This window comes from Lynx canadensis, chromosome A1, assembly GCF_007474595.2.
Source record: "Lynx canadensis isolate LIC74 chromosome A1, mLynCan4.pri.v2, whole genome shotgun sequence".
NCBI lineage: Eukaryota > Metazoa > Chordata > Mammalia > Carnivora > Felidae > Lynx > Lynx canadensis.
Genome location: NC_044303.2, coordinates 137,901,257 through 137,926,834, shown reverse-complemented (window position 1 = coordinate 137,926,834; position 25,578 = coordinate 137,901,257). Strand labels below are relative to the sequence as shown.

The 25,578-nt window shown below is 35.5% G+C and overlaps 1 protein-coding gene across 1 annotated transcript in view; it reads right to left on the bottom strand.

The window, feature by feature from the left end:
* FCHO2 (FCH and mu domain containing endocytic adaptor 2) overlaps positions 1 to 25,578 on the bottom strand; it is a 124,067-nt gene that overhangs the window by 56,270 nt on the left and 42,219 nt on the right. The window contains 4 exon segments of the mRNA XM_030322798.1: positions 210 to 254; positions 14,082 to 14,178; positions 15,232 to 15,330; positions 19,026 to 19,130. Coding sequence (XP_030178658.1) covers positions 210 to 254; positions 14,082 to 14,178; positions 15,232 to 15,330; positions 19,026 to 19,130 — 346 coding nt within the window.

Sequence of the window (25,578 nt, the reverse complement as noted above, 5' to 3'; positions counted from 1 at the left end):
ATATATTCTAACACACTAATATTCCTTTGGGCAAACCTACTGTTTACTTATTAAGTAAAGATTAAAAATCTATAGGCCTTCAAACTACATTCAGATTTTTTATATCACTCCATAAACATACTGACATCAATGGATAATAGCCACTCTTTATTTGTTCAATAAACAGAAGATATTAGCTAGTTACCACACATTACAACTAGTCAACTTACCTTCAACTGCACTAGCAGGGTCACATTCTTCAAATTCAATAAGGCCTAAAACAAAACAAAACAGATGAACAGCTCTTAGTTAAAAAAAAAAAAAAAAAAAATTTAAAGCTGATGGAAAACAATCAGATCAAATCACATTACATCTTTTTAATCGACTTGACATGTGTTCTAGTGTTATCTGATAGTATTATTAAAATATCAATAATTTTAAAAACCAAATAACCCTAACACTGACAAAAACTGACACTAGTCTATTATTATGATCACAGTTAACTGAAAACCCTTTATATATGATACTGTAGAACTGGAGACACCTACTGTGTACTTTCTGTTTTCAAGGAGCTTGCAGGATACTAAAGAAAAAATAAGCACAATAAAGGCAGGTGCTGAATCCCTGGTTGTGTTCATGGGGAGGATGGGGGACCAACATAGTAAATACTACTAGAATGTCAGCTTGGGAACTTGTCCCTCTCGTAGACCACTGTGAACTGGCAAATAATAGGTCTTTAACAAATATTTGCTGAACAAATAAATGCATTAATTACATCGTAGCTAAGTGGTGATCCTCTAACTGTAAAGCAGGTCAAGGAATCTGAACTTTTAGTTTGCAGGTAACAGGAAGAGTTTTCATGAGAGGTGATACATACATGCCCCTATAAAGTGGTCTTAAAAGAAAATTAGCACTGGTATGAGGGATAGACTACAGAAAGAGAGGAAGAAGATAAAATAGAAATCAGTTGAAAAACATTTTAAGTAGCTCTAAAATGACAGATCTGCTAAGACTAGCCTTAAATGTCATATAATAGATTTCATGTACATGGGATACTAAACTATTTAGGTAGTAAAGAAACTAGCAAAAGCATGCATCACTGTTCTGCTAAAATGTCCCCAAAAGTAAATATCAGACTAAAAAATATCTTCTATTAAACAGTCACTTTACCCCTGTTTTATAATACTTAAATTTATGCAAGTTCAGCATTTTTGTGAAATAAATTTTTATTAATAGTAATAGTTTCAACATACTATTTCAAAAAATTTAAAAATCAGCCTTGGGGGCACCTGGGTGACTCAGTTAAGTGTCCAACTCTTGATTTCAGCTCAGGTCATGATCTCACGGTTTGTGAGATGGACCCCCACGTCGGGCTCTGTGCTGACAGCTTGGGGCCTGCTTGGGATTCTCTCTCCTTCTCTCTCTGCCTCTCCCCTACTTGTTCTCACTCTCTCTCTTTTAAAACAAATAAACATAAAAAATAAAAAAATAAAACAAAGCTTGAAGAGTGGAAAAACAGAAGATTTCATTACTGGTTCTTCTGAGACATTAAGCTAAACTAAAACTATGAATAAGTTCATCATCAGAGTTCTCAATGATCATCTAATTATAAAGAAAGCCACTAATTAGTAAGAAATATTTCTCTACAAGAAAGAACATCTAAAAATATTGCTGGATCAGTCAGTTGAACGTCTGACCCTTAATTTCAGTTCAGGTCATGATTCTAGGGTTGTGGGATCAAGCCCCACGTCAGGTTCCATGCTGAGCAGAGAGCCTACTTAGGGCTTGCTTGCGCTCTCTCTCTCTCTCTCTGCCCCTCTCCGACACTCATGTGCTCTCTCTCTAAAAAACAAAAAACAAAAACAAAAAAAACAAAAAACAAAAAAAAAAACAAACAATTGGCTAAAATGTCCTTCTTAACCCCAAATCTAAGATCTACTTCTTCAGTTCTGGTTCTATTCAAATAGAGTACATTAACATTTACTGATAAGCAAAATAACAACAACAACTGAAAAAAAAAAACCTCATAAAAGTGAGTTGATAAACAAGGTCCTGATTAATTAGTGATACCTTTCTAAGTATTCTTATAATACACATGTGACTAAAAAAAATAAAATACATTTACTACTTCCACCCCAAAAAGCCTTGAAATCAGAAAATGACCCAATTAAAAATTTAAAAGACTTCAAGTTCGGTTTGCAAATCTGGAAGCTAAAAATTCATTAAATGAAAGGGTAATGAACTCACTGTTAGAATTCTTTAGAGGCATGCATTAACAGTTTACAAAGAGATTAGAAATGAAAGATCAAGAAAGGTGAAGAATTTTAGTATGTGCGTCTAATAATTAACAACTACTTGGTGTAAAAGAATGAAAAATTTCCACCGAAATTACCAATAGTTTATGTATCATTAGCTTTATAACTTACTAATAAACCTTAAGAGACTATGACCACCTGTCAAATAAATCTGAGAGTTCCTACAGCTATACATCGCATAATCTGTGCTCAGTAACTTTTCACATAATCTCAAATAATCAAGCTATGGGCTTAGAGAGGAAAAACAAAACATCAATGCCAAACAAACTGCAGGATTTTAAAATACAAAAAAAAAGCGTATCTAAGAAGACTTCTGTAACATCACCTTAGCAAATATATTATTCTTTTAAGATCTTTGGATGCCTTCATATATGTGAAAATACCAAAGGCATCCCTTAACGCTACAAAAATTCCCTCAAAGTTCTACATTTTTTTCTCTCAAAATCTTTTTCCTATACCAGACATACCTCGATTGCTTTTCCCTTTCCCTTTTCTAAACATCCTCTTAAAATCTATTTGAAACAGGAAAATGTCCAATAAAAAACAAACTATTCAAAATCACACTTTTGAAACCGAAGATGCCAGATCCTTTCAAACTGTAAAATATATATAAAAATTTTAAACTGAATACCTTCAGCACATAAGCTTTTCTATTAAAGGACAGAAATATTAACAGTTTGTGGTATAATAAAACTAAATATGCCCTTTAAAAAGAAACATTAACTCATGCATGAAAAGATTTCCAAATGGCATATGCTCCACACGCCACTTCCCATGGCAAAGCTTTGCGTGCCTGGCTCTGTGCCAGTTGACAGCTCAGCTGGATATCAGTGCACACTGTGACCCCCTTGCATCACGTCACTTCTGAAATGTTTCACAAGTAGAAAGTTTATTCAGCATCTTCCTCAAATGCAGTCCACTGCCCATCATTCTGCTATTTAATCCTAAGACAAGTTACTTTTTTGACAGTCCCAAAGCCAGGGTAAGAGTCAGAAAGAATAGTTTGCTACAACTGGAATTTCAACTGTTTTAGGCTCAATTAATTCTGTTGTCAAATAAATAACTGCTCTTAGCACTTAGATTTTATACTGGGCCACAAGGGCAATTTAATTTGTATAAAAGCAAGAAAGACCATTTTGGCTCTGTCTCCTGATGCTCTTTTACACATTATATAAAAATGCCATCATGAGTTCAAAAGCAGAAGAAATTAAAGGCAGACCTCCAAGAGGTCAACAATAAAGTAAAACAATTCTTACAGAGGACGCTTTCTTTAATCATCAGGTAGGAATAAATTATTGCTGAAAGAAAACAAAGAAAGAGAAAGAGAAAAAAAGAAAAGAAGAAAGAGAAAGAAAGAGAAAGAGAAGAGAGAGAAAGAGAAAGAGAAGAGGAAAGAGAAAGAGAGAGAGAGAGAAAGAGAAAGAGAAAGAGAAGAGAAAGAGAAAAAGAGAGAGAAAGAGAAAGAGTCAACAACGTAAAGAATTCTACTTTGAATCAAAACTTTTAGAAAATGCTACAGGAAGAAAGACAATTTAATAGCAATATTTAATCAACACATTCTGTGGTTGAAGTACAGTATTAAAAAATATAAAACATTTAATAGTTGCCATCATTGTGAATCAATTCTAAATCTCAGGCCACCAACAGGGCAAATCTGCAACTTAGTCTAGTTAAGAAGTGGCCTCAAAACTGAAATAGTAAGTCTGGGCCACGCAAATCAAGCCTATCTCTGTATTTAACCCAACTCAAAGAACAGAACACTTGGTTCTAATTAAAAGCCAAAATAAAACATATGAACATGCCCAGATCCCAAAGTCTAACAAAAAGAATGGTGATAACAGGAGAGTGGAGGGGTGGGGGTAATGACACAGGAAAGAGGGAGGGAAGAAGCGGAGGAGAAGGGGGTAATGACTCATAACAATGGAAGTCGATGACTACATTTTCAAGCTTGCTCCTGGGCAACACAGCCACATTCCTGGGTGTCTGGGATGGTGAACCAGGCAAGCTAACATGAAAAGAACATCAAACTCCAGCCTGTAGTAATGAGGCAAAGGGCATGCAGGCTCAAGTTTCTGGTTTTGGCCACTTGCTTGCTGGCTATTACTTTAATCTAGTTACCTTCTCTACTTGAACCTAAGTCATATCATTTTTTATAAATATGCTATGGCAGAAGAAACCTTTTGCATACCTGCTTTCCCTTTCTCTACAAATACCCATACACACATACAATTCTTTCTTTTTTAGTTGCTAAATCATTGAAAGTAAGTTGCAACGTCAATGCTACTTCACTTCAGGGGTACTTATTTTAATAAAGGGCTTGAAGACAGAATTCTCTCAATCCAATGGTTCCAAATCCCAGTGCCTAGCTGAATCTCCTAGTGCAATGCTTCCTGCTTAAGAATCATCTGGAAAGGGGCGCCTGTGTGGCTCAGTGCGTTAAGCATCAGACTTGAGCTCAGGTCATGATCTCACAGTTCATGAGTTCAAGCCCTGCATTGGGCTCTGTGCTGACAGCTCAGAGCCTAGAGCCTGTTTTGGATTCTGTGTCCTCTCTCTCTCTCTCTCTCTCTCTCTCTGCCCTCCCCCATTCATACTCTGTCTGTCTCTCAAGAATGAATACACGTTAAAAAAAATTTTTTTTGAAGAATCATCTGGAGAGCTCATTAAACCACAAATCACTGGGCCCCAGCCCCAGAGTGTCCTATACAGAAGGTCTAGGTTGGTGCTCAGGAATGTGCATTTTTCACAAACTCTCGGGTGACTGCAGATGGTCCTGGGATCACACTTGGAGAACTACACTCTTAGGGAACTCCTGGGTCCACTGCCAGATACTCACTAATTCTAGATGGTACTTCTCCAATTTTACTCTACATACAAACTGCCTAGGTGTGAGAAGTGAGATGGTTCATTTTCAGGAAAACCAAACAAAAGCTGTGCTAATTAACAATGGGTTTACAACCTATTGGAAATATGTACGAAGCCCCCTTACCATGATGGAGTGCCAAACCCTAAGACACTTCACTTCCTGGTTCTTCCTCCCCTCTCCATTTCGCAGGCTTATTTTTTGCAGGCTTTGCAATAAGCATGCGCCAAAGAACTGAAGTCTCTGTGTCACCTCAAGGAATGTACATTTGTTCCAGTCAGACTACTTTTTCCCTTACATGAGCAAAGGCAACCTCCTGGTAAGGCTGTAACCTCTTAGTACTCAGTCAATGAGCAATCAGGGAAGGACTTGCACACTATGAGATAAACTGCCTGCTGTAACTGCCCATCAGACACCCGCTCTTGCATGAACATTGAGCAAAGCCTAGTTTCACTGTGCTCCAAGTCTCCATCACTCCTTTGACCGGGTCAGTGGGCTTATTTCTCACACTAGAATCTTATTAAAATACAGATTCTTAAAGGGGTGCCTGGCTGGCTCTGTAAGAAGAGCATGCTACTCTTGATCTCAGTTCAAGCCTCACATTGGGCAGTAGAGATACTTAAATAATTTTTTAAATGCAATTCTTAAAGCTAAATAAATACAAAAAATGCAGATTCTATTTCGGTAGGCCTAGGGTAGAGTTTGAGATCCTGCATTTATAACAAACATCCAGTGATAAAATGCTCTAGTTACTGAACAATGGCTGTACCTAAGACTCAGATGAGGAGTTTTAAAATATAGTGGTACTGAGGAACCACCCTAGACCACTGCAGTCAGAATTTCTGGGACAGGGAACTGTCTGTACATTCTTTAAAAAAGAGATAGAGAGGCAGGGAGGGGGAAGAAGGGAAGAGAGAGTAAAAGAGAGGGAGAGAGAAAGAGAAGGGAGGGAGAGAGAGAGGAAGGAAGGAATGGAGGAAGAAGAGAAGGGAAGAGAAATGAAGAGAAATGAAAGGGAAAGAGAATAAAATTTCTACTGCTGACTCTTATATATATCCAAGGCTTGAGAATCAGTGATGAGGCAAACTTAGGAACCATGCTCTTAAATGAAAAAAGCAGGTTTTTCACTATGAAATTTCAGTCACTGTAAAACTTCAAAGTCCAAAATTTCATTTAGTTCTCCAAACAAAGAATCTTAAACATTGAAGTATAATCACCTACATCCAAAATCTGACACTAACCTCTATACTTCCAGATTGAGTCATTTTTTCACCCTCTGTGATACTGATAAACCTTACGTGATTATACCCAATTCACTAAATCTCTTTTCCCTGGGAACTTCCCTCTTCACCACCAGTGGTGAAGAAGCCTGTTTATACTACGTGATCTAGTCAGAAATGACTAGATTAGAAAGATTACCTGGACCAGATTCTTTCTCCGAGAAATTTGTAAAGAGAACAAAACCTGGGTTAATTCTGAGCTGTGGCTTCAACTAAAGAACCCAGTAAAAATACCTAGAAATTACAGAGAGGCACCTTATGTCCTATGCCTGGAAAAGCAAAGAAACCATTGTGCAATAATAATAATACTAATAATAATAATAAAGCAGTAGAAATAGATCAAATGAAAGAAAAATTATTCCTAGTATTACTACAGGTTTGAGTTTCCTTCTGCAGCCTGGCTACACTCCTGATTTTGGATCCTTGGGATATCTGTTTCTTTCTAATAAATCTCCTTTTAGTCCAAACTGGTTTAAGTTAGCTTCTTTTACATACTGCAGAAAAAGCTAAAACTCTGTTCTTGTTATTATGCACATGTAAAAATTATAATCAGCTTACTTTACTTTTTTACCTCTATTTTGTTGCCTGTGTTATACATTTAACATTTTTAACGGCTACTTCAAATTAATAAATAAGTTGTCCTTAGACAAAGCCTGCTCAAAACAGCTTAATTTTTACTTCGTAATTTAGGATTATTATTATGAGAATCGGTTACTATGCTGTGACATGACTGCAGATGTAGTTAGGGCAGGGTGTCAGAATAAATTTTTTCTGAACTGAAGAAGAGCAGAATCAGCTTTTGAAGAAAGATTATATACTATCGTGGGACACACAATTCTCATGAACTATATGACATACCCGCTACTATACTACACGGAAGTATATTTTCTAACAATTCTGTAAGAGTAAAACAGTAAATATATTAGATTTTGTGGCCCTAAGTCCTGTCACAACTACTGACCCTCTGCTCCTGTGGTACAAAAAGTACTATAGACAATACATAAGTAAACATGACTGTTCAAACAACTGCATCAACAATGACATCTGAATTTCTAATTTTTGTGTATCATAAAATACTACTTTTCTTTTGATTTTTTTTTTTTCCCCAATCGTTAAAAAATGTAAACCCAGGGGCGCCTGGGTGGCTTAGTCAGTTAAGCATCGACTTCAGTTCAGGTCATAATTTCTCAGTTCATGGATTCGAGCCCACGTCGGATTCTGCGGTGACAGCTCAGCCTGCTTCAGATTCTCCTCTCTCTCTGCCCCTCCCCCACTCGTGCTCGGTCTCTCTCTCAAAAATAAATAAACATTAATTAATTAAAATTGTAAACCCAGTCTTTGCTTGTAGACCTCTACAAGCTGCTATAACCCAACTTAAAAATAAGCAGAGCTAAACTTGACTCAATGGCCATAGTTTGCTGATTCTTGCTCTAAAAAATATAGAAGAGGATCAGTATCAGGTTCCATGTACATCCTGTAGGGCTGAGTTTTATGTCACTGCACTGAGTGACTAGGATACAACAGGTAAGCTGTACTTCTTCACATATAACCTTTTCTATGTTACTTTTTTGGAGAGCTCTCCTCTTTTACTTTCTATTTGTGCTAATCTACATTATCCTCTTCCCTAATCATCATCCTGAAAGGTCAGCTGCTTTTGCTATCAAATAGAAAAACCAAGAAATCACAGCTGGTGTAGTTTATGAGTCTATGTCTCTTCTCGGCTTTTTAAAAAATTTTTTTTCAACGTTTTTTATTTATTTTTGGGACAGAGAGAGACAGAGCATGAACAGGGGAGAGGCAGAGAGAGAGGGAGACACAGAATCGGAAACAGGCTCCAGGCTCCGAGCCATCAGCCCAGAGCCCGACGCGGGGCTCGAACTCACAGACCGCGAGATCGTGACCTGGCTGATGTCGGACGCTTAACCGGCTGCGCCACCCAGGCGCCCCTCTTCTCGGCTTTTTAAATTTTGCTTTTGACACTAGGGTTTCTTCTCTGATTCAAAAAAAAAGAAAAAAAAAAAAAAAACTTTGGTAGGGAGGAGTGGTAGGAAGCTCTATTTGTGCATTTGACATTATTCCAAATCCTTGAAAGCTCTAGAAACATGATTTTAGATTTTTTAAAATTATTTGTTTACCCTACACTTCAAAATAATACACATAGGGGCACCTGGGTGGCTCAGTTAAGCGTCTGACTTCAGCTCAGGTCATGATCTCACAGCTCGTGAGTTTGAGCCCCGCATCGGGCTCTGTGCTGACAGCTTAAGAGCCTGGAGCCTGCTTCAAATTCTATGTCTCCCTCTCTCTCTCTGCTCCTCCCCTGCTCATGCTCTGTCTCTCTCTTCAAAATAAATAAAAACATTAAAAATTTTTAAAAATAAAAATAAAAATAAAATAATACACATAATGTAGAAGCTAAAAATTTCCAATATCCCATCAATTTCATTTAGGCAGTATGACCATAGCAATCTTAGTTTTCCTTTTTCCTTTGTGGCTGATTGTTTTTCATGTGTACCTTTCTCAAGATTTCATATTTTTATCTTTAAACACAGTATAATTCCTGGAAGTCCTCAAATGAAGCTATAAACCTATATTATCATATAATGAAAATACAGATAAGTTTTATTTAAACATATTATACACTGGCCTACCAACTTTTTAGGTATTTATCCTTTTGTTTCTTATAAAAAGAAACTTGTTTAACTTTTATGAATTATAAAAAGTATATAGCAAAATCAGCAGAATGACTGTAAAACAGGGAATTCCAAATATGGTTATAATCTCCTTTGGCAATTAAAATACATGAGAATTGACAGGAATACTAGGATGTTATTTGAACACAGAAAGATATTCACAGTTAGAAAACACCTGTTCATTCATAACCCTTTCAGACCACAGGTGCTTTGATATTCAAAGCATCTGCTTACAGTGGTGACTCCAATTCCAGAAAAGTCAAGCAGTATTACACTCAAAAAGTAATGATAGTAAGAGTACAGAGGTTCCTCAAAAATTTAAAAATACAACTACCATATGATCCAGCAATTCCACTTCTGGATATTTATCTGAAGAAAACAAAATCACTATCTCAAAAAGATATCTACATGCCCAAGTTCACTGCAGCCTTATTTACAATAGCCAAGATGGGGTAACAACCTAAGTGTCCACTGATGAATGAATGGATAAAGAAAATGTGTTGTATATATACAATGGAATATTATTCAGCCATTAAAAGAAAGAAAGAAACCCTGCCATCTGCAACAACATGAATGGACCTTGAGGATATTATGCTGAATGAAGTAAGTCAGAAAAAGACAAATACTACATGACCTCACTTATATGTGGAATCTAAAGAACACCCAACTCATAAATACAAATAAAAGATTGGTGGTTGCCAAAGGTAGGGGTTGGGAGTGAAGGGTAGGTGAAATGGTTAAAGATGGCAAAAGGTACAAACTTCTACTTATAAGATAAGTAAGTCCTGGAGATGTAATACACAGCATGATGACTATAGTTAACAACACTATGCTGTATATTTGAAAGCCGCTAAGAAAGAGTTCTTAAAAGTTCTCATTACAAGGGGTGGATGCTAACTAAACTTATTTGGTAATCGTTTCTTATATACATATATCAAATCATTATGCTGCACATCTAAAAATAATACTATATGTCGATCATATCTTAATTTTTAAAAAGGTAATGACAAAAAAAGCCACTTCATATAATAAGTAGTATAAAATAGTCTCAATGAATAGTGAAAAAGTTGTAATGCTCTCAGTGCTGATTTACATAGGATAACTGGACACAAAGTTAGAGGTTGTATCTTTGAACAGGTAACTGCTAAAGGAAAAAAAGGTCATTTTTCAGCACAAGAATAACAGGTTAATTTTTAGATATACAAAATTTTTACAAAACTGGGCCTCTTGTTTTCTTTATAAAATAATATATCCCATAGGAGAAAAACTAGTTTAAGAAGGAATTCATCCACCAGAGGGGGCCCTTACAAAACAGGAAAAATAAAATGTTAACAACAATCAGCAGTATATACAATTCAAGGTTAGAATACATCTCACAGAAGTCTATGAATTCCATACAATCACATGTAAATTTTTTGAGTACACTATTTTTCTGAGAAACACAAAATTTTTATCACTGCAATGGGCCCCCAGGCTCATTTGTTCAGGTGCCCGTAACCTGAACAAATACACAGAAAGAGCTGTGACTAGTCACCCATAGCAAGCCAACTAGAGAAGTAATATTTATCTCGTCCACTCCACTCCGACACCATTCTTTTTTTTTTTTTATAGTTAGCTCTAGGACCACTTTTTTGAAAATTAGTCATTTATAGTCACTGTCAACCCTAGAACTGTCACCTAACTCTGGACTTAGTGATTATTCCTAGGAAAGCCCATGTCATCACCATGATGTGGCCTCTGTTTTACCTCCTACACTTTAGCTACATAGGAATTTTCTACATGTCATAGTATATCTTAAGACCAGAAAATTTAAATTTAAAAGGAAACAATATCCATTAGTAGCCACACACTAATCAGAAATGTATTAATTTTTTAACATAACATTTATTAAGTACTCAACAAATGTTACATTATCTTATGTAACCCTCACTCACAACAACCTCATGAAGCAAAATACTATTATAATCCCTACTTTACAGATGACAGCAATAAGGCTTAAAAATCTCGCTGCTAGTAAAGAACCACCACAAACTACAGGGCTAAGTACTGTGCTATATCACAGATAAGAAAATAACTGAAATTTTTACTGAGATAATTACAGATTCACATACAGTTGTTAAAAACAAAACAAAACAAAACAAAACAAAAACAGTTAAAGGGAGACTCCTGGTATACTTTGCCCAATTTCCTGCCATAAAAACATTTTGCAAAACTACAATGTAACATCACAAACAGGATACTGATAATAGTACAATTTACCAATCTTGTTTAGTGTTCTAAGGCACTTTTAACCAGCCAATACATCTTTGCTTTTATCTATCAATACTTCTAAATGCTCTATATAAAAACTGTATTTGTTCTCCAATTGTTTTTAACCTCTCTTAACTGATCTTCCCTCTAATTTAATCTCTTTATAAAGAATTTTATAGTTTCATACTTTTCTGTAGTTATAGGTCTCAACATCCTCATTCTCTTTATACTTGTAAACCTGCTCAGTTCTAGTCTATTTTCTCCAAAGCATGGGCCCTGGGGTCAAGAATCCTGGTATTTTAGTATCAGCTCTACCATGTACTAGCTTAGACAAATCATTTAACCTCTCAACATTTCCCTCATCTTTAAAATGAGAATAATAGTACCCACTTCAACAGTTGCTAAAGATCAAAGTTTTCCTGCAAAGTGTTTGGCTCGGTACATGGCAGAGAGTAAGGCACTACATTTTAACTATTTACTACATTATTTACTATTCCTCACCAAGACTTTCCTAACAGCAAATTCATCCACTGCAACCTCCTTAACATCCTTTACTAGTATATGTCCATTTGTTCACTCAACAAAAATGTACTATTACACATAAACAAGATAAACAGATGAATCAAATATAGAGCTTTTCTTCACATTTGCACAATTACTAAAAAAAATTTTTTTTTTAATTTTTTTTTTTCAACGTTTATTTATTTTTTGGGACAGAGAGAGACAGAGCATGAACGGGGGAGGGGCAGAGAGAGAGGGAGACACAGAATCGGAAACAGGCTCCAGGCTCTGAGCAGTCAGCACAGAGCCCGACGCGGGGCTCGAACTCACGGACCGCGAGATCGTGACCTGGCTGAAGTCGGACGCTTAACCGACTGCGCCACCCAGGCGCCCCGATCACAATTACTAAAATTTAAGGTAGACAGCAACAATGCCAAAAAAAAAAGGAGGAAAAAAAGTACAGTTAAAGTTCTATGGCACTTTCGATGGAGGAAGTAGCAAATATCCTGGGTCTTTAAGAGTTCATTTACTCGACAAATAAATGGAAAGATATGGGGAAAGACAGGAAAGAAGTAGGATATAGCATTTCCTAGAATAAGAACATAAGGACAACTAAAGCACCAAGGGGAAAAGGGACATGTATAGGAAACAGAAAGCAGTTCCAGCTGACAGCAGTGGAGGGTAATAAAGGTAAAAAAGACCAAAGACTAGTCAGGGCCAGATCCTGAAAAGCTCTGAATCTAAATCCGGAGTCTAAATTTCATTCTGTCTATAATGAAAAGTCAAAGATTTATGAGTAATGCATGTAAAAAAGGATTTGAGCAGAAATGTCTACTGTGCCAGTATTTAGAAATCTGCTGCAATTGATCAGGTAGGTAGAGAAGCATGAAAAGAAGGTACGAAGGGAAAAATACTAACATATGTGGACCAATGATTTTAAAGTTAATAAAATGTAAAAGAAAAAGTGAAGAAGATTTAGGTTACAAGCCTTAGTTCTGGTAAATGCACTAAAGAATACCAGCTCCCAGACTTCCCTACAAATCACTTATCCATTCTCCTGAATTCCAAGCCACATTTTCTTTAGTAGATTGAATTATTTTTACCTATAGAGTAAAACAAATATCTTACAAGAACATGGTATAGTAACTAATAAACAAAATCAAGAAATCTGGAAGACTCTATGCTGAGCAGGGCAAGAGAATGGGCTACTGACTACATTTGACATATCATAACATGCTTATTAAAAGTAAGATTCAGGATACTATAATTATTCATTCATAAGACAGAAACCAGAATTCCTGTATTCATTTGTTCAGGATATAACCTCAATGTCTAAAACACTGTCTGAAATACTTTTAGCAGCAACAAATATATTTGTTGAACATGTATGTCAATAAGAAAATTTTTAAAGCTATTACATTTTACAAAAGGTTTTCTGTTGGTCTCAATGCTCTGAGGGCTCAATATTCTCTCCTATTCGTCCTCTTACTAAGATGGCCTTCTGTTCATAGAGAAAATAGACAATGATATTGTAATAGCATTGTATGGCAATAGATGGTAGCTATGCTTGTGGTGAGCACAGCAAAAACCATAAAGAAGGTGAATCACCATGCTGCATGCCTGAAACTAACATTATGTGTCAATGACCATGATACTCAAAAAACTTTTTTAATTAAAAATAAAAAATAAAAATAAGCTGTTACTCTTTGAAAAATGTAAATAAACTGCAGCATATTAATTTACTAAAGGTTATAATAACCATTTTATTTTTTTAAATTTTTTTTTTTCAACGTTTATTTATTTTTGGGACAGAGAGAGACAGAGCATGAACGGGGGAGGGGCAGAGAGAGAGGGAGACACAGAATCGGAAACAGGCTCCAGGCTCTGAGCCGTCAGCCCAGAGCCTGACGCGGGGCTCGAACTCCCGGACCGCGAGATCGTGACCTGGCTGAAGTCGGACGCTTAACCGACTGCGCCACCCAGGCGCCCCAATAATAACCATTTTAATATTAAATTATTAACCACTAAAGGCCAGATTAACTTAATATATTATCAGACACAAAATAAATGATCTCTAATATTCTACACATATTTTTAGATACCTTGCAAGCTACATTTTGCAGGCTGGGAATTCAAAAGCAAATATATTTGTTCCTAGATGGGAAATTTGAATACATTTCCTTACAGAGTTTTATCATCTTACCAGGTCTTTCCTTCCCAGTGCCTTTTGACTCAGCAAATTTTTGTATCAAGCTTTCAACTGTAGTGTTAGCCATGTTATTTATAAATTCTTCATGGACCTATTAAAATGAAATAAAGAAATTTTTTTTCCACTAAAAATTCTTACTATACTTCAGACAAAACTTCCACAAAGAAATTAATATTCATTACACCAAAATATGTGGTTTTTTCGATCCAAAGCCATTGAGAACTTTCATTTACCTAGCATGCTCTTTTACCTCACAGTGTTAGTAAACCCGTGGGTACCAACCACTGTTTACATGAATCCCTCAAGATATAGCTTCCCAACCTTAGAAGTCCAGGGAGTTTCCTGTTCTCATCTTTGAATGTTTTAGACACATAATTCCTAAGACTAAAACTTATACAGATCTCTAATAATTTTTAGATCTTTAATAAAAAATAACAGACTTCATCCTTCTCTATTTCAATGCACTCCAAACTGTCATCATTAAACTGCTTTCATATTTTTGGAAAAAAAATTTTTTTCTTAAAGATTTTAAGTAATCTCTACACCCAATTTGGGCCTTAAAATCACAACCCTGAGATTAAGAACCGAATGCTCCCCCAACTGAGCCAGACAGGCATCCCTATTTTTAGAAAATTTCTAAGCACAAGTTCTATAATTCATTGCTGCTCTAAATTATAAAACAGAAAAACTTAAAAAAAAAAATTTTTTTTAAACTGGTAACTTCAGAGTTTTAATGTAAAAGACTGAGCTACAGTTAATCTTTTTTAATGTTTATATATTTTTGAAAGAGAGAGCGTGAGCAGGGAAGGGGCAAACAGAGAGGGACAGGATCTTAAGCAGGCTTTGTGAGAGCCCGATGCAGGGCTCAAATTCATGAATCATGAGATCATGACCTAAGCCAAAGCAGGACACTCAACCAACTGAGCTGCCCAGGTGCCCCAGAGCTATAATTAATTTTAACAATTAATTTGAATTATCATCCTTGGTAGCCAATCAAAAATCCATTTTATTTTATATTTAACACATGTAAGTACATATTCTTTATATGCAATAAGTCAGTATCATATAGAGTTCTGCATTTTTTAAAGAGTCATATATGAACATAAAATTTTCATGAATCTGTTCAACAAAAGGAAAAACTTACCTGGCCTATTTGCAAATGAATTTCCTTTATAGCATTTGACAAGGATTCTATAATTTCCTTTATGTGAATGACATGAGCTTCTTCAATATCTTGAAATTTCTGGGTAACAAATATGAAAAGTTATACACACACACACACACACACACACACACACACATAAAAGAAATATACACTCTCTCTCTCTGAAATCAAAGAACTTTTTTTATATAATTTATTTTTTTAAGTACTCTCTATACCCAATGTGGGGCTTGATTGAACTCATGACCCCACAACCCCAAGATCAAGAGTCACATGCTCTACCAACTGACCCTGAAATCAAAACACCTTTTAAGTCATCTTAATAGAGCTAACCAAATTTAGTGAGTTACCATTATTACGTAATGTTTAACAATACTTCTAGACAAATGGGTCTAGTAAACATAATGAAATGTTTAACTTTTTATTATGTTAATTTTTTGTTATGTCATTTCTCAGGCACATATGAACTTGATTTTGAAGATACCACAAATTAAAATCTAAAATCATGGTCAGAAAATTAGAAGGAGACCTAAATGAGAAGTGTCACAACAGCCAAGCCAAGGTAGAAGTGTTTCAAACCAAAGAGCAATTAGGTGACAGAGCAAAAACTACCGTTTACTTCTGAAGACTTTACAATCTAACCCAAAAACTCTAACAGTATGTTTTTAATCCTTGAAATGTTAACATGTAGCCTTCAAAAGAAGTAATTTATGGTCAAAGAAATGTGGAAAAGCCTGTATACTCGATCTCAGCAGTTCTAAACTGAAGGTGGGGATATATCCAATCACCTGGAAAATGTTTTTAAACTACAGAACACATAGATTTTCTACAACTACCCACAGAACGGAAGTGGAAAAGGATGAAAATGTTTTTTGGAAAAATTCCCCAGGTCATTCTGAGTATTTATTCCCCAGGAAAAAAACTTGGCTAGACTTGGCTTCCAACACACAGATTAAAAACCCCGAGAAATACTGAAATAAAACATGTTTTCATTTTGCTTAACCCAGTGTTTTCTAAATTTCTTTGACCACACAACCCTTTTTGTTTTTCTTCTTCTCTTAATATCTATTAATATCTCAAAGAACAATAATAATCCTCAAAACAGGATTTGGGAAATGCTGAACTAGCTTTCTTCAAACAAAATATATTTGTCATTTCTACTGCACAAACCTGATTACCCTTATTTTTTTGTTTTTTTGTGGGCTTGTGTGTGTGTGTGTGTGTGTGTTTGCCAAAATAAATCAGTTCTAAGAAATAGGCCTAAATGCCATGTCATTTTTCTCTGGTTAGTTTAGCAAATTAAATTCCCTTACCCTATATTTAATATAAAATTTTCTTCAGCAGTGAGTCATAGGACCAGAAAATCACTAAGCCAAATGATCATACATATAAAGGGTCTGAACTTCTCTAAAAAGAATCAATAATGGTGAAATTATAATTTTGGCAATAAGGCAACCCAAATTCACAAACTTAAATCAAGTTTATTCATAAAAATGGCAGAGTTAAAATGTCTTATCTTGACTAATTCTGACCAAATCAATGAGAATATCAATATTTCAAAACTCTGAATTACTCTCTTAGGAAGTAAGGAATATTCAGCAGAAGCGTGATTCTTGTTTATGTTCATATTCTAAGAATTTGCCCTCAGCTTAATATTCTGCAATTAATCAGAAATTTTCTCAAGACAGACCCAAATCCAGAAAACCTACGTCAAACATCCACAAGTTTCATATGGATAATCTCTAATTGCAAGAAAAGTATGCCACCTTCTCATTCTCTTTTAAAACAGCTACACTGAATAAGACATATCCTTAATGACTTAAAAATATCTTGAAGTCACACAAAAACTCAAAAGTATGATTCACATTTAGATATTGTGCTGGGTTGTTTTTTGTTTTGTTTTGTTTTGTTTGTTTTTTTAGGGGGTGGGGAATGTGCTAAATATCGCAACTGCTCAGAATTAGTGACTACTAAACTCAGAGTAATGCAGCAATGGGACTCCTTTTTAGAAGGAAACGTAAACCCTACTAGAGCCTGCTCCTTGCCTATCTCTTTAACCTCACTTCTTACCACTATCTCTCTTCACTTAGTTTTATTAAGCACTCTTTGCTTTCTACAATGTGACAGCTCTTTCATACTTCTGGGTCTTATACCCATGGGTCCCCAATGCCTGGAACACTCATGCCCTGGAATGCATCCCTTTACTCATTCAAGTCTCAGTTTTAAATCCCACTTCTCCAAAAAGGCCTTTCCTAACTCCCAAATCCAAATTAGGTTGCTCCTATTATTCTATCTCATAGAATCCTTCTTTTCCTTGTAATAGGTATAATAGCTCGTAACCTTATATTTAACCATGTATTTGTTTGCCTCCCTCCTCTATATTGTACACTCCACCTAGAGCAGGGAGTTACTCGTTTCATTTACATATATACCGTATACACCAGCAATTAGCACAGTGCCTACAATATCGCAAGACAGATGCACATATGCCTGCACACAAGCATGAAAGTCTTTTGATTTCTGAGATGTCTATCAATCATCTCTCCAAGCAGGAAGACTCCCTAGAATCCAAAAAGGCAGATTAATATAAAGTCCTTCTTCACACTTACTGAAGGCCTACCAAGCGCTGGGAAGTATTCTAAATGCTAAGGAAATAATAAATCAATCCCTTTTACCATAGAACTTATCCTTTATGGAGGAAGATGAACAATAAAAAAAATATAGGTAGAAGAACTAGTGTGCTTCACTACATTCAAATATGATGACTAAGAATAATGTTCTAAGAAGAGGTTCCTTGGGGCGCCCGGGTGGTTAAGTTAATTAAGCATTTGACTTTGGATTTCGGCTCAGGTCATGATTTCATGGTTCATGGGTTCAAGCCCCACATCTGGCTCTATGCTGACAGCATGAAGTCTGCTTGAGATTCCATCTCCCTCTCTCTCTGCCCCTCCCCCACTTGTTTGCTCACTCTCAAAATAATAAACAAAAATAAAAAATAAAAACTACATTTAAAAAAAAAGCTCACCAGCTTCAATACCAGAGTGAAGAAGACACAGAATAGCTACCACTAGCCCATGATGAGTAAGAACATAACAAATAAACCCTTGCCACTGTAAGCACTGAGATGTGGGTTTTTGTCATCTCAGAATACCCAGCCTATCCTGACAAAGTGCTTAGGAGCAAAACAAAACAAGAAAAGAGTACGAGAGAGTGGGAATAGAAGTTTTAGGTATGATTCATAAAAGGCGCCCATCTTAAACCTAGGCTTTTAATTAAGGTTCTAAGAACATCGAATAGGGTATAAATTATCCCAAGTTTATGGGAGACTTTTTTTTAATGGTCTGTTTTCCTCAACTAAAATGGAAGTTCTATGAGAGCAGAGATTCTTGATTCTTTTGTTAACGGCTATATTCTCAGCGGTGAATCATTTCCAGTTCTCTTAAGCAGAAGTCAATTTTAAAATTCATACATGAGGCTAACAATCAGCACTGTCTTCATCATCTACAAATTTCCTCACTTTCCCCAGTTCTCTGTAAACAGCCTTTTCTGCTGTATCTGAATAACCCCTTATCATGTCATAATTATTGCATAATTGCCATAATCATTGGTCCTCGATCTCCAAAATAAGATGTGTATCTTTAAAACAGCATTAAAAAAACATACAGATTGTGTATTTTAACATTTCTAATACTAGAAAATTATATGGCACAAAAATCATTTATTTGTATCAGTAAATGAAATATCCTGTTTTAGATTTAAAGCTTAAAAATACCAACCTGAGCTGTTTCTGTCATTTTCTGTTCAAAATCAGCTTTCGCTAATGCATATTTTTCCACATAAAGTTTATAGGTATCTGTAGCTTTCTTAGATTTAACAGCTGCCTGTAATAAAACAAAAACATTTTTAACTATACAATGACCTGTTTTCTTTCCTGATGTAAGTTCATATGAAATAACTATTTAAATGCATTTTAAGGGGTGAGGCCTATGGTGAGTTCAATAGGACATAAACTAACTTTAATATCTTTTTTCAAGTCCTCATTGGCAATATTTTTTGTTTAGTCACAGAATAACACAGAAATTAAACACTGATTCTCCTTTCTGTCTGACAGAATGGGCTTTGAAAAGTTAAAATACTCTTATTACATAACTTAGGGTAAGATCATATAACCACATTCTAATGTGTTAATAAGAATTCAATGAACAAAATGTGACAATACCATCAGAATATGCTTGACTCTTCCACACCTGTGAGTCTTCCTTCCTCCCACAATACACACATATCCCATTTAATGTCTAATTAATAACTAAAAACATAGCTCAAAAGTTGAGAAAATCAATTTTCTTTGTTTCTCAGTTTCCATTATGCTCTAACAAATCTACAAATTTGTTTTTAATCATTGCCCAGTTTTTCAAGATTTCTATTTTTTTGAGGGGGGGTGGGGGGGCAGAGGGAGAGAGAGAATCTTAAGCAGGCTCCAGGCCCAGCATGGAGCCTGACGTGAGGCTCAATCTCACAAACTGTGAGATCATGACCTGAGCCAAAATCAAGAGATGGATGCTTAATGGACTGAGCCACCCAGACACCCCTTAAGATTTCTATTTCTAAAAAGTTATTACATTATTATAGCTCTAGTTTTATCAAAGTTACTTACTCAATAAAAACTTGATATATTAAATATTAGGCAGTGAAGAATATGAAGATAAATTACACAGGGATCTTTTCCTCAAGGACTTCATAAAAGTAGTAGAACCTATTTTTACCTAGAAATCAGTAGAAAGCAACAAAGCCACAGAAGTAAAGATAAATGCTATAGAAGACAGACATTCAGGAAAAAGATTATGTATAACTTGTAGGGTGGAGCAGACATATGGCTATCAAGAAACAACCATTCTCAAAGGACTGATCAATTTGGACATGGGAAGTCTGGGAGAAGATCAAAAAAGGAGAAGATAAGGATTTCAAGATACAAATATCTTGATGAATTTTCTTGATGAATTAAGAGATTGTCTGTTAAGAGGAGGAACTGAGGCACCTGGTTGGCTCATTCTGTTGAGCGTCTGACTCTTGATTTCAGCTCAGGTCATGATCCCAGGGTTATGGGATCAAGCCCTGCATCGGGCTCTGCACTGAGTATGGAGCCTGCTTAAGACTCTCTCTCTCCCGCTGTTCCTCTCCCCCATTGGCACGCTCTCTCTAAATAAAATTTTTAAAAATTTTTTCAAAAAAAAAAAAGAGTGGGGAAAAGTAGAGTAGGATACGGCTGAGAGCTTCAAGAAAACAAACAAACAAAAAAATTCACACCAGGGTTGTGGAAGATACAACAGGTAATAACTAGATGAGTACAAGTATTACTAAGAGCCACTGAGGGCTAAGCAAAGCTGAAAAACATGGAAATTGTATGAAGCTAATCTGAATCAACATGAAATTATCTCCTACTATGTTCAAGAATAAGGATTAGAAACAGAAAGTTGGGTTTACCTGGAGGTTTGGGACTGCCAAGAGATGTAGACAGTCCTACTCTCTAAAAAGGGCCCAATGTATGCTCCTTAAATTGTGGCATCATACATTATATTAAAGACAGATGCTCCATGCTTTCCTGCATTCTTAAATAAATAATATAGGATGCCACTTTATCTTGTAGCATACAGAAAACTGGTTTTGGAGCCAGAAGACTCTGTCTTGGAGCTTTATATAGTTCTCTCACTCCTAAAATGGGAAGAATACCACCTAGTTTTTAAAGCTTTGGCAGTGATGTAATGTAACTTATGTAAAATGAGTGGAACAGGGTCTGGCATATAGTTAAATCTACAAAATAAACAGTATTTGCTATTATTATGATTTCTAAAAGTAATACCAGTAGGAAGATATATCATTGTAAATTTTATGGTTATTGTATCTAGTAGTTGTACTTAGTTCTCCACCCCTAGAGTAAGTAGTTAAAGCCTATAATGATTTTCTAGTTTGCTTTATGAGTGTTGTTGTGTTTTTTTTTTTGTTTTTGTTTTGTTTTGTTTTGTTTTGCCCTTTTCCCATTGTCTCAGGCCATGTGACATTAATTATACTATGGTCAGTATAGTTGCTGTAACATCCTGGCCTTGCTCAAACACGTAACAATTAAATGACATAGATATTTAAAATTTACTAAGTATGTTTACAGGAAGCCCAGATTTAAGAAAACATTTCAATGGTGTGATTATCTGAGTTTCCTTTGGATCTTTTTAATACCAACAGACTTCTGTCTCTTCTTCCAGCTACCTAAAGTTTCAGTCTGTGCAAGAATAATGAGCAACTTACAGTCCGTGGAGTGATTTTCAATGACAGAGTTCAGCAAAATAATGTAGTCTCATTGGCAGCCCCTTCTTCTTTGCTTGTTCCTTATCCTAACACCTATTCCTATCTTCTGTTGCCTATTAAGTTACTGCCTAACAATTTATGTGCTAGCTACACAGAAAGACCTGAGTTGTGATCACTCCTAGAGATATATGCAATTTGAAAAAACAAATCATAAAAATGGAAAATTTCCCCAAATATGACTACAATGATTGTGTCTATACTTTTAAAAAGTAATTTATTTCATGAGATCTTCCTGTTTTCTTTTTTACAGGTTCTGTACAAAATAGGTCACTCTGCCCTTTCTAAACTTACCATTAAAACCTCTAACCTCTTGCTCTGCACTATTCAATATGTTTTGGCTCCCCCAAAAGAAGGAAGTTTCTTGAATACAGAAGGAGGGAATATGTATTTTAGCCTTTAATAAACTTCATAACATCTAGCATAACTTTTTGTTGTGGGAAATTTCAAATATATACAAGAGTAGACAGGGTATGGGGCGCCTGGGTGGCGCAGTCGTTTAAGCGTCCGACTTCAGCCAGGTCACGATCTCGCGGTCCGTGAGTTCGAGCCCCGCGTCGGGCTCTGGGCTGATGGCTCGGAGCCTGGAGCCTGTTTCCGATTCTGTGTCTCCCTCTCTCTCTGCCCCTCCCCCGTTCATGCTCTGTCTCTCTCTGTCCCAAAAATAAATAAAAGCGTTGAAAAATATATATATATATACATGTATTTGAATAAGCCACTTAAAAAGCCAAGAACCTAATCTTTAGCCTGTATTTAAAATAAAATAAACTTTATTGTATTAAGAACAGGAAAAATTCAAATAATATTTTGCTATAATGATTATTTTTCCAAGTAAACATATATGCTGTGTTGCAAAAATATAATGATAGTGTCTCACACACAAGAAATTTATAATCTAACAGAAATAAAAGATCACTGCATGGGGGTCAATTCCTGCTTATAGAAGATCTATCATATTTCTACAATGTAAACAAAGCAATTATTTTACATTATTCATTACACTTATGGGACTTTAAGAGATGGAAAGAAGTTCCTGGAGCATCATTTCCTCTTCCTAAACTCAGTCTCTAGAATTCAAACTAGTTTTGGTACTCAAATTTTTACTGAGTCGACAGAGTTAGCAATAATTAATTTTAAAAGTTTAAACCATCATACTTAACTTTCTTTTTTCCTCCCAGAATATTCTCACTGTAAATCTTGGTCTAGCTATTCAACTCAGCATACTAACTTCTTTGTCCATTATTTCCAACCATAATATTATTATCTTCATCTCAAAAGTTCAGAGCAGGATCTAATTCAGGATGTAAACAGATAAGTCTTTTGGAGCCTACTTTCTGATACCAGGAAGCTGTGTAAAATTTCACTTCTCTTATTTGGAGGCATGAAGGAAGAGAGAAGATAGCCTTTAAAGTTCTAACTTTTTTTTTACATCAGCCCTCACTCTTCAAAGGTAAAAATAATATACCACAATCTTAAGGAAATTATATACCAACTTAAAGAAGTATCCCGGAAAACTAACAAAAGCAGTACTTAATCATAAAGGAATAAAATGAAAAAAGAAACTGTTGACTCATAAAGTATTTTAAGTAATGACAAAAACAAATTTAAAGAAAAATAAGGGTATTATATAAAAATATGTAGAAGCAATTTTAGAAGGTAATTGTACTAGGAACACCTTATTGTTTTTAAATTTTTTTTAATGTTTATTCATTTTTGAGAGACAGACAGAGAGACAGAGCATGAGTGGAGCAAGGGCAGAGAGAGAGACACACACACACAGAATCTGAAGCAGGCACCAGGCTCTGAGCTGTCAGCGAAGAGCCCGAGGCGGGGCTTGAACCCAGAAGCTGTGAGATCATGACCTGAACCAAAGTCAACACCTAACAACTGAGCCACCCAGGTGCCCCTTTACTTTTTTTTTTTTAAAGCAAGAAAGAGTACTCATAGGAAACAACTATATAGCAGTATGTAGTTAAGTCAAAACAACTTTCTAAATAGTATATATATATATATATATATATATACATACTTAGAAATGCTGTAAATTCTAGGGTAGAATTATAAAAACTGAGTATCCTAGTAGTAATGAACTTGACAAGTTTCATAAAGTCATTATTAAAAAGGGAAGTTGGAACATTCTTAAATGAGGAAATTATGCTTTAAAAAAAAGCCACATTTCTTCTCACAAATAAAAGATTGGCTTTAACACATTACCTATTGATAATAAAACAAATCCTACATTGTATTGATTTCCTTAGCATTATAAATAAATTTACTGATATACTACAAGAAATATTTAAGTGCCTATAATTTTTATAGTAAAATCCTAAGAAGCAAATATACACATATGAATTAAGTCATATTTAGTCATAGTCCACAAATGAGTGCCTTCTAAATAGTGTTTTATAAAAAATTAAGAGCTTTTAAGTGAAAATCAGAAGCATACTATGTCATAATAGCCATAAGTATTTGTTTTCAAATTTATTAAAGGAAAATGGTTCAAAGATTTAGATTTTTAAAAATCTATATTCATGTTAATAAAAAGCTTCTTATTACAGGTCAAAATTAATGATTTACTTAAACTTGGATTTGAACATATATAAATCAGACACCTACTAACACATTTAGTACCACAAGCAAAGATACCACCTCTGAGCAAAACAATGAGAAAAAGGCACCCCTTCTCTGTGGGTCCATGCCACAAGACAAGTGAAGCACAGACCACCAACTCACAACCCTTGGACACAACTGTATGCTACCATATGTTAATCAAAAAGAAATCTTTTAATTTAATCTAAATCATTACCTTATATGAAGCCTTTTTTGGTTTATATCAAAAGATTCAGACAATCTTTTCTTTAAGCATAATCTCTAGTTACCATACATTTTTCAAGTGGTCAGTACACACTAGGTACTATGTTAAACCCACTGGGTTTCATAAAAAAAAAAAAAAAAAAGCAAAGAGCAGTATTTAGCCTAGGAGTACCTTAACCCTCTGGAAAATTTCAACTAACTGAGATAGTACACTTTTGCATTAATTATATGGAATCCATACCAATTTATTGACCTGTATGTTATAGTACGTACTGTAAGGAACTATTCCTATAGCTCACATTTTAAAAAATAATTATCTTAGGGGCACCTGGGTGGCTCAGTTGTTTGAGCATCCAACTTTGGCTCAGGTCATGATCACATGGGCTGTGAGTTCGAGCCCTGCGTTGGCTCTGTGCTGACAGCTCAGAGCCTGGAGCCTGCTTCTGATTCTGTCTCCCCACTCTCTACCCCTCCACCACTCATGCTGTCTCTCTCAAAATCTAAATAAACATAAAAAAAATAAAAATAAATAAAAAATAACTCTTTTAGTTTGAACTACAGTTGGCTTGGGGTACCTGGGTAGCTTAGTGGTTAACCATCTACCTCTGGATTTCGGCTCAAGTCATGATCTTATAGTCCTGAGATCAAGCCCCATGTCCAGCTCTATGCTAACAGTGCAGAACCTGCTTAGGATTCTCCCTCCCTCCCTCCCTCCCTCTCCCTCCCTCCCTCCCTCCCTCTCTTGCTCTCTGCTCCACCCCTCCTCACTCTCACTCTCTCAAAATAAACAAACTTAAAAAAAATAAAATGAAATGAAATTTAATTGGCTTTATACTGTCTTTGTTCCTATCTTTTTTATTTTTTGGAAAAAAATTAATTATTACACAGACAAAGGGAGCCCCCTGCCCTTACCAAGCCCATTCCCCACTTGCTCTGCAAAGGTAACTCCCAATATGTGGCACAGTGTTTACTGTCCCTATGTATGTCCCTAATATAGTTAATTATACTTCAAGGCTTGTTTGTTTCTTTTTTGTTTCAGGGTTTTGTTTTGTTTTGTTTTTTTTTTTGGTTTTTGGGGGTTTTTTTTGCAGAAAATTAAAGACTATGTAAAAGGCATCAAAATACACATATTCTTCTGGAACTTTGCTTTTCTTGCTCAAT